The following is a 14,599-nucleotide window of genomic DNA, read 5'->3' on the forward strand; positions in this document are numbered from 1 at the left end:
AAATTCTGGATAACAGAAACCTGTGTTTTTCAAACTATCACCTACATCCCGGAGTTTAGCTACCTCAAAGAGCAGATTATGAACAATACAAAACCATTGAAGAGTCACTGGGGACATGTTTCAGGGTAGTTCTTATTGCTTCATGGAGACCTGAGCTCACACAACTAGGACCTATGGCACACCCCAAATACACTCTCCCAGTATCTTCAGACAGCAGACACAGTCATAAAGAGAAAAGAATAAGAAACTCCCTGTCCCTTCCTCCTCCTGAAGGAGTTGTTTGTTACAGAAGGTACATCTTTAAGCTGTCCTAAGTAAAATAAAGCTTATAAAGGACAAGGAGTGTCAAACTATCCTACAGGAATGTAGCATTTTCTTCACCTCGTAATTCCTACATTATACAATCTGTGTGTTACAGCTATGTCTTCTACTGCAGTTAAATTTCCAACCTTTAAAACTCTTCCTAGAGGAGAGCTTTATTTTAAGATTAGGATTTCATAATGAAATATACTTCCCCAGACTAATTGAAAAGCTTAATGGGAGTATTGTGTGGCATGGCAGGGACAGCATGTCCTCTGGATGCAAGACTGTACACGAGGCACAAACTGAGACAAAAATCCATGCTCAGGAAAACACAACAACTCACAAGCAACTGCAGGATCACTGGAGATTACTGACCCTCTGGAAGGAAAGTAGGACATCCATCCAAACCCAGCCAGAGCACTGATCAAAGGCAGCACTGAACACTGCTTGCAAAGATTACATATTTCATTGTGCCAACAACACAGCTGGGCAGAGCCCTGCTGGTAGCAAATAATCTCTTCTACCTTTCCTGCTAGATGGAAATAATACCTACCAGAAATGAAGTCTTTCAAAGACAAGAAATGCATAGTGGCTTTCACTGAAAAGAAAACAAATCAAGCAAAAAAACCCAACCCCCACAAAATACCCCGAGTCACCCCAAAACCCAAGAAAACCCATTAAAAAAAACCAACCACAAAAGAAGACCACAAGTAAAAGCTAGCAGAAAAATACTGTCAGCTCTCACTTAACTCCACATAGCCAAAGAAACCAGACATTGTCCACAGCTTTTAGTGTGCTCCTCCATAACAAGTGCAAAACAGGAGAGGTATTTCAAATGCTTGACTGTCCAGAGCTGTTTCCAGTAAACCCAAAAGAACTGATGACTGCAAAGGTGGTCATCTGACCCAAACCCAAGCTTTGCTGAATGAGGGCATAACCAATCACCAGGACGTGATTGCTGACCAGAAACAGAGAGTTCTGGAAAAAACCTGTTGCCGTGAATGTCACATTTGCCCTCCTGGTATCTTATCCCAACCACTAACCCTTAGAAAGAGGCACACAATGATCCCATTCCCTGAGACAAATGGATCACAGACACCTTGGTTCAAAGGCAACAGGCCTTGTTGGGAAAATAAATAAATACATTAAAAAAAGACCAAATTATTTTAGACACGGGAGAATCTTACTGCCCTGGGAGATAATCATTGCAAACACATTGTGTTAATAAGGGACATTGGTGTCACTTTGCCTTAGGTGCTGACTTCACCAACAGTTTCCTTTTTGGCAAGAGATCAAAGGGACTGAAGCAGATGCTTCCAAGCTTCTCATTGGTTCAGAGGCACCCCAAATTATGTAAATAAACAGCAGGGGGAAGGAGAACTAAGAGCAAACGCTAACTTCATTTCTCTGGGACAAAGTTTCACAGACCTATATGCACAACTACTTGTTTATACTAATTAAAAAGTCCATGCAGACACCACAAAACTGAAACACAAAACCAAAAGAATACCAACCTGAGGGCACCTGAGGAAAATCTCATTTTCACTTTCTTTGCTACAATAAAAAAAGAACAAAACACAAACCAACATATTACAAATACAAAACCAGACTTGTAACAAAACCCAGCAAGACTTCTACACATCCAGGTTTTACGGTTCTGGCCACTGCTGCATGCTGACTAAATAATTCAATAAAAGAAGAGACACTGGGCTGCAGCATCTCAGGCTGCTAAAATAGGTATTTCTGCATTCCCTCAGGAGCTGTTTGTGAAAAGCATCAAGTAAGTTATTTCAAACCAATGCAACCTTCACAATAAACGTAACTGTGGCAAGAAAGTGTCATCACAGGCAAGGAGACCACAGCTCCTGCACAGAGTCAAGCCCAAACACAATTCCTAATCCAGAGGGCAGGTGACACAGGCTCTGATGGCCCCTGTGTGGACACTGCTGCTTCAGGTGCATCACAACTGACTTCTTTTCAATTCTGCACCATCAACATCTGCAGTGCTTTTCCTAACAAGCTGGGAGAAGAGTCTTCATGGCATGCGCAGCTAGGCAGAGCCCATCCAATCTACAGAGTGCCTCCAAGACACTTCTATACTTGGAAGCAAACATGGTGGGTAGCACTGCTTTGCACCCTAACTAAATGCCATCCTCACAGCCTGGGGTACAAAATCTCTTAGGCTGTAGTACAACAACTTGGAAAAAAACCCATACGATACATTAAAAAAAAAATTTCACCTTTCTTCAGATAAAATTTCCATGTCATCAGGTCCTGTTCGGTCTATAGGCCTGGATGAGCTAAAGCTTTCCATACTCTGTAAGACATTAAATGGAAACATATTGAGATACAGAACAGAAAGATTCAGGCTGCAGGCTGTTAAACAGAGCAGATATACCAATATCCATCAGAAACACCAAAACAATCAGACTACTGCCTACTGCACATTTGTAACAAATCAACCCTCCCACTTTATCACCCATACCCTGCAAAAAAAACCCAGCTGATCAGTGCTTCATCTCTTTCATTAGACAACCCCAAAATGTCTAACAGAATAATGCTGCACCAGTTCCCATTTTACAGACTGACAGAAAGGCTGAGCTTGTGAGCATCGGCATCTTACCAGCAGAACTCCTTATGGTCATCTTAAGAAAACGCTCCCCTTCTCTGCCAAATCCTTGTTTAGTTTTTTCTTAAGCAGGCAAAGGAAGGCAAAGCCACTACCACATGCACAGAGGAAATGTTAATGTTGCACTAATACGAATGTAGAGCGAGAAATCCAACTGGCTATGACAACTTGTTCTGAAATTTGTCTGGGCTACAACTAGGAACGTGAACACTGGCATCCTCCAAGACTTTGAGAAAGAATTGCAATGACAAGCCATGCTGCCATGTGGCCAGGAGGCTCTCTACCCTGGTGTTTGGACAAATGCTGCTTAAACAGAAGGAAGTCAGTCAGAAGAATGGCATGGGGGTCCTGCTTTGGCCCTGGGAATGGCGTGCATGGACTACTGGGGCAGTCACAACCTCCTGCTACACCTCCAGCCCCATACAGTGACACAACTCGATCATTTCAGCCTTGCATACTATGATTCTTCACGTCCTACTGTTACCTGGTTATCATGTATCTGAAATGGAGTTACAAGGTTTTAATGCTTTGTGGTTGGCTCGCCTGGGACAGTAAGTGGAACTGAGTTTTTCCATTGCTGACATCTGCTTTTGAGTCAGATGCATTTGGACAGCTACAAGGAGAGCTTCCACACATTGTCCTACATACTCTTGTAGGCTTCAAAAAGCAGGAAGGCTCACAAAACACTGACTAAGAGGATGCAACATCACAAACCTGTTTAAATAATGAAGGTCTATTAGCAAAATTTAAGATGCAGGGTATGTCCTTTGATACTCCAAGCACATAGCTTAATTTGGGTTATTATTTGAAGTGTAAAGATGCAGCCAAAAAGAAAGCTTAACAACCACACACCCTGCTGGCAATCTCTGAAGTACAAATATGAAAAAAGTGCACTCATGACAACACAAAAAGCAGCCTTTACTCTCCAGAAAGGCTGTGCTCTCTGCAAGCTGATTCATAGTGCTAGTCCCAGTGACCAAAGCCACTGCAACACTTCCTCCAGCAAAGCAAGCAAAAACTACAGCTAGTCATCTCAGACACAGTGTTTCTCATGCAAGGTTCCTCCATTTTATCTTTCTTTCAGCATTTGTCTTGCAAGAGATCCAAAAAATGAGTGGCAGGGCAAAATGCAACAGAGACAGGAAAGTTTGAGGACATTTTAAGACTTCACATACATTTCCCAGAACTGCCCTTCTGTCAGTCTTTGCCCAAATCCTCAGTCAAATGCTCATTTAAGTTTAAATGGCTTTTACACCCCATAGGTACAGAGAAGAAGCACAGAAAACAGTGCAAGCATTTGACTTTTGCCTATGTTAAAGTACACTGCTATAGGCAAAGACTCAAAGAATGTGTCTATCATATAAGCAGGTTACTGTTATCCAGCACTAAATGCAAGCACAACCTACAACTTGGAGCATCTTGCTTTCTCTTTAGCACAGACAGAAGCCTCTCTTCAGAATCTCTACACATGCTAACAGTATCAGACTGTTGCAATTTTCTGACCTAAACAAACCACATCACAGCAGAGTGCCATATTTAAGACTCCCCCACCACAGGCTCTGAAATTTCATCAAGTACAGCTGAAGGAAATGCCCTACAGGTGGGAAGGATAGTCTTTTCACCCAGCTCTCACTGTTACTAGTAGCTGTATAAGGCATGCCTGGTGCCAGGTGCTGCAATGCACAGCCCTTTTGGTGCTGTAAGCAGGCTCTGAGCCAAAGCACACTAGTTTCTCAATTGCAGATGCTACAACCAGTATCTGCTTTGCTTGAGATGGAAAGAGGGTGCATCTGTTTTATTCTACAGCTTGTTAAAGGTGGCCCAGTGTCTTCCACTGAGAAGATCACACAGATTCATGCTGTACAGCATTCCAGATATTGAGGACATAGTATCAGTGCCATTTACCTCTTCAATAAAAGGTAGCTAGATGCATCATCTTTTGGACCAGCACACTTCAGTGTCTGGCAAATTGCCAGCACCCCAGTATCATAACAGGCTTTAAGAAAAAAAGCCTAAAACACCTTTGACATCTCATTATCTAGAAGTCACTTGTGATCTATATTTTCAGAGGTTAGCAGGAATACAAAAAATTAAACTTGACCGAAACAAGTAAACCTACTTGCAAGATTTTTGAAAGACTGGAAAAAGATTTCCTTTTTGTCTTCCCAAAATGCTTCACTGTATTCAGAACACAAAAAAAAAGGCAAAAAGTTGTGGAGGAGGAAAACGACTAGATGGAATAAGATGGTCATAACAGAAATATGACTTCTCAGTAGGCAATCTTTTTCATCACAAAGGTTACAAGTGTGGGTTCCAGTGTTCCCTATAGTTCAAAATAATCACTTATGCTTGTGTGGCAGGCAAAAACCAGCTACTCAAGGGAACCAAATGTGCACTGAAATAAAAAAGATTTCTTCCCACTAGGCATCATACAGTACAGTGTGACAGCTTACCACAGGACTGTCCTGGTTGTCATAAAGCTCTGAAAGCTTGGTGCTGGATTTCTGCCGTTTCGGTTTACTCCTTTCACTACAATATCCAGAGCTGTTTTCTTGCATTTTGTCCACTTCCGGAGCAGCTAGAATGCAGTCCTCCAGATTGCCAAAACCAGAGGGAATGTTTTCTTTGTTGACAATTTCCCTAAAAAGAAAAGGCACATCACAACAAGGTGTTTAAAATGCTCACCTTCTACATTTATGGTAGCAACAAAGAAATGCATCACAATGACTGCTGCAGTTCCAGAAACATCCTCTACACCCTACAGTACCTGTATCTCTAGTGCTTCCTACTGCAGCAAAAAGACATGCTGTGCCATGCTAAACCCAGTGAAACGTTGACAGCCAGGTGTATACACTTCAGATGAGAGAGCCGTGAGGATCTGTCTTTGTGACTTGATTAACTTCCCACTACAGCCAACAGCGGGAATCCCAGTGACTTCACATGGCAGCTGGACTAGCTCCTGGCTGGCTGTGGTATTTTTATACAGATTAGGCAACATATTTCCTTGGAGACACATGCTTTTAATTTAGAAAAGTGATTCACAGCTGCAGTCCAAGGATCTCCTTCAGTGCATGACGCTGCATAATTCACCCTCTTATTCAAATTCTGAAATGCAAGAGCAGGACTGCAGCTTCAGCCAAATCTTAGACTCCTCTTCAGGAACAACACAAAACAGAAGGGAATGCACCTTCGCAGAGGCAACACAGCTGTTCAGCCTGTTCTACTCTGTTGGGAACTGTAAGTCAGCACGTGATGCATGAGCTGGGGCTCAGGGCTAGCAGGGTTCAGGTATGTTTTCCTGGTGCCTGGCACATGGCTTATCTTGCCCTGCAGTTAGCCTCCTAGTCCTTCAGCACACAGTTTTCCCTTCACAATCTGTTTAGTAGTCATCCCTCCAATCTGTGCAATAATGACACTGAACACACAAACACATCACTACATTATGTGAACAGGAGAAGGCATCCCATTCTTCAACATCTGACCTTGCTGGAGGCTACAGGCAGGCTGCTTACACTTGACATCAAAACTAAAATGTTTGCTAACTTGTATGTGCAGCTGTCTTATCTATTGCTGTGCAATTCCAAAGCTCGCTCACAGTGGGACCATTTATCTAGACTTGCAATACTGTGACAAAAAAACCAGTTATGCTGTAGCATCTGGACAGTGCCAGAGTCACAAGGTGTTCAGATCAAAAACAAACCCAGAAAGTTTCAGGGATTTTCTAGGGCAGGAATCTCTAGGATTTGTGGATGGAAGAGAGATAACAAAGAGGTATCATAAATCTATGATTAAACTTCTAAGATAACACATTTACCTTTCTGGAAGTTTTTACAACCCTCTAAGAAGATCAATTACACCTACATAGCCTGCAGATCACTATCCTCAAAGCCCGGGAGCTCACGTACATATTTGTGATAAACACTCTTCCTATCTGAAGTCCCATCTTGTGACATAGCAAATCCTCTTGTGATCTGCCAAAAGGCCAGGAGATGAAGTCACTCACAATATAAACAACAGAAAAAGGTTTTGGATTTTCATAATTCACCCAATGACATCCCAGTAGCCTAACCTAAGAAAACCAAGCAGACCATTTCAGTCTTAGCCAGCACTGAAAAATTCTGATGTGCTTTCAATCCTTGGCTCCAGCCTGCAGACTGAATCTGAACCACCATGTCAGCCACGCCTAAAGGGAGCTCTGTAACGTGATGCTGGCAAAAAAAGCCCTGCAGTACTGTATGCTTCCCAACACGTACGCTAGCCAGTCTCTGACCTACTTACCTGAGAAGCCTGTCAGCAGGGCTACTGAGCAAGAAAAACTACTTCAGAGCTGCTGCCAGGTATCTGGTGACTTCCAAGTGCTAATTTCCCAGTCCATCTTCACAGCATATTTCCATTCACTCTGGGAATAGCTTCTCATTCAGTAACTATGGCTTTTTTTTTTTTTTAACAACAATAGCATTGACACATTTTGGGAAACAGCATGGTTGTGATATTAACACAAGGTACTGATAGTTACGTGCTGGTACAAAAGTGGCTTTGTATAAAAAAGTGGAGATCCAAAAGGACCTCAGGAATGCAGCACCCAGAAAAAAAAACCCAAAATATGCATGTTTATTCTGGATTCTAACTGGAAATCCTAGCAATCCAACAATGAAGTCAAGCATACACATTCTTCACAAGTGTTCAAGTGCTGTGTTGAAGCTCTGGGAGCACAGATTAGATCATAGCCTTGCAAGGTCTGTAGCTACAGTTCCTCAAAGATGCCTTGGTTAGGTATTTACAGCTGTGATGGCAACACCTTGTACCACACAATATATACCACAAGTAGAAGAGCATGAAAGGAAAAATAGGTTGTATTTTTACTCTGGAATGGGCATTTAACAAAATTCACCACTAAATCATATTTAAACTTTGTGTCAAAGGGTGGATGTAATTTCTTGAAAGCCTGATTGATCGATAGGAAGATTTTTCTACTTTCAGACAAACTCCAAAGTCTTCTCAGTAAACCTAAATATAAGCTGTGCCTCCACACATAAAAGGGGATCTTGATCTCACTTTGGAAGATGTTCTGAATTAAAAAAACCCAAACAGCTAAACCCAATGTTTTTGTGTAAAGAAAGTTACAGGCAATAGGGCCAACTGTTTGGGAATTTCTACTACTGCAAGAAATCAAACCATTCCAAATAGCCTAGGTAAAAATTCTACTGTACTGCCTAAACCCCCAGATTCTGATCACACTTTCTCCCACTCCATGACCTACAACAAACTCCATATTTCCCAGCTCTAGCTGCTGCATGGAGACTCCAACCTGCTCTGCACTTTCAGCTCAGGGCACGGTGTACTGAACTTTGTAACAGAGCTAAGCATTGCCTTGATAGGAGGACACGACTAGGGCACACTTCATCAAATATACTTTCCAAAACAAAGAAATCAGGCTCATACATGTCTCTGTTTCTCCGGGCTTCCTCCTGCTCTTTGTGATGTCGCCTCCTCTGCCTGGCAGACACATTGGAAGAGGCTGAAGATGTTCCCGATTCAGAGTCCTCTGAACTCTGGCCACCTGAGCCATGAACATCAAAGAGATGCTGCTCCACGGCTGACCGGATTGTCTTCTCTAAATACCTGCCAAGCCGAAAAATAAGGTCAATTGAGCTCAAATACTCTGTGGAGCTCCCTCTCTGCAACGTTACATAAAACAAGGGTATCTGAGGATTCTGTTTTATGATGATACGTCCCGTGGCTGATGACATCTGCAAAAACCTACCCCAAAATCGTCACTTTGATGTTCAGGTCCCTCAGAAGAGCTGAGCCTCCACAATTCATCTTGCTCTTTTTTATTTTTAGGGATGTTTGAATCTTCACTGAAACAGACAATTTTACTTACTTCATACAAAGACATTGGTGCCTAACTTTCTCCCTCCACTTTAATAATCCTTGCCCTGACAAAACTGTATTGGATACCCTGCCATGCTGACACCAGCCAAGTCTCTTCTGCAGGCCAAGCTTGGTAAGGTAACACATCATTTGCAAGAAGGTGATTCATTGCTGTTGCACAAAGGCATGAGAACAGGCAAACAGTACCTCACTATAAAGCTCCTCGTATACTTTACCATCACAGAGCAAGCATAGATTTGGTTCTTAGTTCATGCTCTTTTCACACTGTTCTTGTATTACAAAAGCACCCACAGTCAGCCATAACTTACTCCAGTGTGAGATCACCATCATGCCCCCTTGTAGTAAGAGTGTTTCCACACAAACCACAGTAAGGGACCCTCTGCAGTTTCATCAGTTCAACATGTGACACGACTTGACCTTGCGACAGTTTGGTACTGATAATTTCTTGCAATATTTCCTTCCTTTCTAATATGATTTTTTAATGACCAAAACCTACATATTTTTTATAAATGAAAACACCATCTGGAAACATATTTAGGTTCACCCCCATTTCCTGCAATGCTTTAAGCACTGTGCTGAAGAATGTGTTTTTCAAAGACACCTGTCCAAAGTCCATTCTTAGCCTCCAGCGCTTTTTCCTGCATTAAAAAGGTTATTTGCAAAATTGACTGGTTAATTTTCAGCTGAGTACTTGCGAACATGGGAACCTGCACCTGGGCTGACTTCTGCATAGATTTTTAAAAAGTTATTGCTAAGTTGCTAGATCTCTAAGTCTGCTGAGACTGTAGTTCCCAAAAAAGTCAAAAGATTTTAGCAACTGCAAAGCCCCACATGGTGTAACTAGGTAAAGATGTATGAGTTTTACACATTTGAAGGATCAGTTCTGCAAACCCATCAGTCACTGGAAATTTCCAGCTCTGGTAAGGCAGCCAACTCATTAGCTCTGCTACTCCAAGGCACAGTAGTGAGATCAAGCCCTGCCCTCTGCTGGGATACAAAAGGGAGCAAACAAGAGCAGGAGGATGACAGAGTGAATGGTTTCTTTATGTATGCAAGTTTTGCCTAACCCAAACATTGTAAGCACACAGTGAGAAGAAAAGCAAGAGCCTGAAAACTCTTCAGAATGAGTCAATTATCATCATTGCAGATATTTCAATTTGTTTATTGTCTTTATTGTGCTTGTCTAAAAACCAAGAGAAACCAAACATGACTGGAGATGCTTTAAAAAGCTGTACTATACAAAAAAGGTACCTACAAAACTGTAAAAGAGACACTTACTCTCCTGTAGCAGGAACGTTACTACTGACTTGTGACATGTGGGTACTGTGAAAAGAAAAAAGAAAAAAAAAATACAAAGTTAGATTGAGTTATCATAATAAGGCCTGAAAAACCCTTGTTCTTTGCAGCACTCAGATCTAAAGGTCTGAGCCCTCTCAGCAACACTTGCATGCATACACCACAAGTTTCACCATTAAAGAACTTTCACTCATACAGTCACATGGCGCTTTTTGACAATGCCAATGTCCTCAAGAATTAATTTCCCTGTCATTCCCTCGCAGAAGGCCAAGGTCTAATAGAAAGATAGACCTCAGCTTCTTGCAGATTTTTTGGCTCTCTTTTGGGCTTTATGCTGCTGCAGATTGTTTTAGCTCTGTCACAAAAGTCCCTGCCTTTAGAGGCTAACTTGAAAATGTATTCACTGCAAAAGGGGACTGAATATTTAGGATTCTTCAAATATTAATGGACGACAAAGACAAAATACAGGCTTTGCACAGTTTTCCTGCCACTCTGACACTCATGTTCTTTGCTTCCCTCTTAAAAAAAAGGCATGCTCTCATTCCTTTTTCCCCTCTGTTAGTTTTCAGGCTCAGGAAAAGCTGATGAGACTGTAGATGTCAGGGCTTGTTTAAATTCCTTCAAGTTGACATGCCACCTTGCACAGCTGTGACTGTTTCCTGTCCTCTGCCAAGCTGAGTCCCACCCTGCCTCCTCTTCCTTCATACTGGCTCAGCTCTGCAGATAAGGTGATTCTTTTTGCCTATTCATCCCTCCTGTAATCTCTGCTAAATACATTGCAGGCCTAGGAGTTTCATTTCCACTCATTGCCTTATCAGTAGAGGAATCTGCAGTGCGACTGGCCAATATTTCCCAATAAAACTATTTAATCACTTCCAGGCCTGAAGTTATTTTTTAAGATCTGGCCTTCCACGGAAGACAGATTAGCAAGCAAGATGCTAGTGCAGTAGACAAAACAACATATAAGATACAATTCATACACTGATGACTAGATGACTGGACTAAATGACCCTTCCAAGCAAGACCATTCTATGATTCTATGATTTCACAGCCTTAAAGAGCAACCAGACTGTCAAAGTGTACTCTGTGGGGCTTCTCAAACTTCTTGGGTGGCACAAGTCACTCTGCCACTGGATTTAAGCTTCACTGAGCAGGCAACCAGAATCACACCCAGAAGAGCCCCCTTGCCACAACTGTCTGTGCAGGCAGCGGCCTTAGAAGGGCTGTTTTACACAGTAAATCATCTGGACAATGAGAACTCACGCTCTCCTTTCTCCTCATGTCTGCTCCATTTCACTGGTACATGTGGTCAATTATCTCCAAAGCTTGATTATTAAACTATGCAGCTGCTGCAGAGCATGCAACTTTGGACACAAAGTAAAGGTTCTCCTTGGGTGACAGAAAGCAACTGGACAGTTTCCCAGTGCTGGGGCCTTTTACTTTCAGAAAGCTGGCTACAAAACTTGCATCAAGGTTGTTTTAGGCACTACAAACTTGCAAACAGGCCTGTTATGACCCCTCATACTTTTCCTTTTGTCAATGCTGACCTCTACCACTTTCCAGTGTTCACAAACTTGTTGACTGAATTCTTTTGCTCACGTTCAGAGATGCGGCATTAGCTCTGGATAATATCTTGCTTCACATGCAAGGTAAACTCCTACTGCATGACTTCTTCTCCCATTTTGTTTCAACCTCATGCATGAGAAAGTTATATTTTCCATCATCTTTCAGTACATTACATCTCCCCTCCCCTCCTACGTAGTACTGTCTATGCTTAAAAGATACACATAAGAGTGAGAATTCTCTCTTGTAATACCTGCACTGTTTGGTCTTGATGAAGCACCTTGTGACAGCAGGCAAATAACTGCGAGGGATATCAATATCTCTCTCCTGTTTGTTTGTTTTTTTCCACTCAAAGCACTACTGATTAAAATGTATTAGCATCCAGATCTTAAAAAGGCAAAGAAAAAACAACAAGTAGTGTGCATTACTGGCATAATTATTTTCCCAGACTGGGTCTGAACTTCTGAAGTCAATGAATTAATTCCTGACAACGCTCAATGGTCTATAAGCTATACTTGCAACCTGGAACTAAGGCCATTCATTGCTGAGATTTATTTTCAATTAATCTCCTTTATTCAGCCAGCAAAGTTATTTTCCCCCTTCTTTTTGGTTGATGTTTGGGTGGTTGTGGTTTGGGTGGTGGCTTTGGTTTGGGTTTCTTGGTTTTTTGGAGTTTTATTTGTTTGTTTTTGCCAAGCACAACAGTAAGTAAGCCTCAACAAATACAAAAAACTTCTTACCATTTTGCCTCTCCAGCACAGCAGAGGATGTTTAAATGGCTTTGACACTTAGGGTGGGAAATTTCTGAAGTTCTCCTAATTATGTTACTTGAACCCATGACCTAGGGTCCTTTTTCATCATTATCTATACAGTCTAAACACCGTTCACTCTCTGCAACTGTTTCATGCTGTGACACGCAATATCACAGATTCACATGGGATCTGTTTCAACAGCTACTTAATGTGAAACACATTCCCCAAAGTGAAGGATTGTGTCTGTATATAAAATATGAAAATAGTGAATTTAAACATACAAATATGTGCTCTTCATTACTGGGATGTCCCATTGCACAGAGGACATACTTTTAATATGATAATTGGATCTCAGCCTCTGAAAGTGTGAAGGTGCTGAGAAAACATTAAATGTGGCACATTATAGTTAACCCTGCCTTCTCACTACATAGAAAACTAACCTCACTAAAAGCAACTGGCATGTTTTCTTCAGGGCTCCTGCTTTTTCCTTGCACTGGGATCACTCTGTGTGCTGGGTGCACACTGACACCTACTGCTTGGTGCAGAGACCATTCTGAGGCAGATTCTTAGACGCTACCTGGTTTGTAGCACAGTGAATGAGGATGGCTGTGTCTGTGCAGGTTGCTCTACACAGAAGGGAAGTACTCCTTGGGGGGGATCAGGCCTGCATCATGAATGGACTCTAGGGGCAGGGCATCCAGCAGTCTGGAGATTATTTTCTGCCAGTGCAGATGTGATGCAGGACATCAACATGCATCACAGTGAAATCGTGACTCATACAAGATCCCAGCACTCCTATGGGCCTCAAGGAGCTCTTACGGCATGTCCCTTCCAGCATGAGGCTCGATGTGGAAAGAAAGCCAAGCAAATTGCTGGCCAGACAAAATCTACACCAAGATCTTCCCCTTTCTTCAGAAAGCTGACCTGAGAAAAGAGTAAAAACGTCTTACCCAATACACTACAGGCCAAGCATATAAGAATGCTGTTATGTAATAGGAGTTGTCTCAAGTAATGACTGTTGAAAGGAGAAAATAGTCAGCTGCACCAAATACTGCCAACAGGATATCTGTATTTCAGGAAGTACTAAATCAGGTGAAACTGTCCAACACCTCACCCTATGCTGATGGGTATCTAATGTAACTTTTGGCACTGCCTGTGGTGTCAGCCCTCATCCCAGTTTGAGTTTAACACTCTGCACATTACTAAGGAAGCTCCACGCTACAAAGCTTTTGACTTTTTTTAACCGGTAATATCACTCCGGTTCATCTCAGAATGTACTCCTGAGGAAATTCCTCTGAAACCATATACCTGATTAAATGTAAGGCATGTACACCAGCATAAGGCATGTCTGTAGATTCCCAGCCTTTTACAAATTCCTTGCACAAGTGGAATCTAAGTGAGCTGTTGCCAGATGCTGGTTCATCACCTGACACTGCACACTGTTTCTCAGTGCTAATAACTCAGCACAGCTGGCATTTACAGTCGTATTACAGAAGCATATAAGGAGCAATGCCACTTAATTTTAACAACTTCAAGTCCCTTTACTGCAACATTTCGTTACAAAATATTTTGGAACCTAAATGCCCTTCAAGCACAACTCCCTGGAACAATCAATCACCTAGCAAAGTTTTCCTGCTCTTTTAACATTGCAGAAATCTCCTTGCCTGGTCTTAAGCACAACAATTGAGTCAACAAATTGTCTTACTAAGGGGTACAGAGAGGCAGAGGATAACCCTGGTCAGCAGCAAGCAAATGGATTCAAACCCCACAACTGATCTTCATCCTTTAAATGCTCGACAAAAGAGGACTCCAGATAGGACATTTCTAAATTTTCTCCCCAAATTTAATCATAGCCTGTTTACACATATTTTATTTGACATCAGTTTTGTGACTTAAAGTGAACAATCTCTCCTCTCTGTCTGAAACTCAGAAGAAATGTGTACTCTGGTTCCTCTCCTCACTCTTTTTCTCCATCTTACAAGAGTCTGCCTGGTTCTTTAATCATGTTTACAAACCTAACACAAGTTACTGAAACTGTACTGACTGCTACAAGGGCATCCATACTTCCTCTAAGTATCCTGAAAATCAGATTCATAGAATGGTTTGGATTGGAAGGGACCTTAAAAGATCATCCACAGTTCCAATTTCACCATGACCAGGG

At 42.0% G+C, this 14,599-nt stretch overlaps 1 protein-coding gene across 1 annotated transcript in view; it reads right to left on the reverse strand.

Moving 5' to 3' along the window:
• The window catches only part of FAM13A (family with sequence similarity 13 member A), a 114,840-nt gene that overhangs the window by 25,412 nt on the left and 74,829 nt on the right, over positions 1-14,599 (reverse strand). Inside the window, exons 8-12 of the mRNA XM_054383266.1 lie at positions 10,106-10,150; positions 8,375-8,554; positions 5,386-5,572; positions 2,544-2,620; positions 1,818-1,857 (exon numbers count right to left, since the gene is read on the reverse strand). Of these exons, the coding sequence (XP_054239241.1) occupies positions 1,818-1,857; positions 2,544-2,620; positions 5,386-5,572; positions 8,375-8,554; positions 10,106-10,150 (529 nt within the window). The remainder of the gene's footprint in view (positions 1-1,817; positions 1,858-2,543; positions 2,621-5,385; positions 5,573-8,374; positions 8,555-10,105; positions 10,151-14,599) is intronic.

The sequence above is a fragment of the Indicator indicator genome, chromosome 8 (assembly GCF_027791375.1).
Source record: "Indicator indicator isolate 239-I01 chromosome 8, UM_Iind_1.1, whole genome shotgun sequence".
Lineage (NCBI taxonomy): Eukaryota > Metazoa > Chordata > Aves > Piciformes > Indicatoridae > Indicator > Indicator indicator.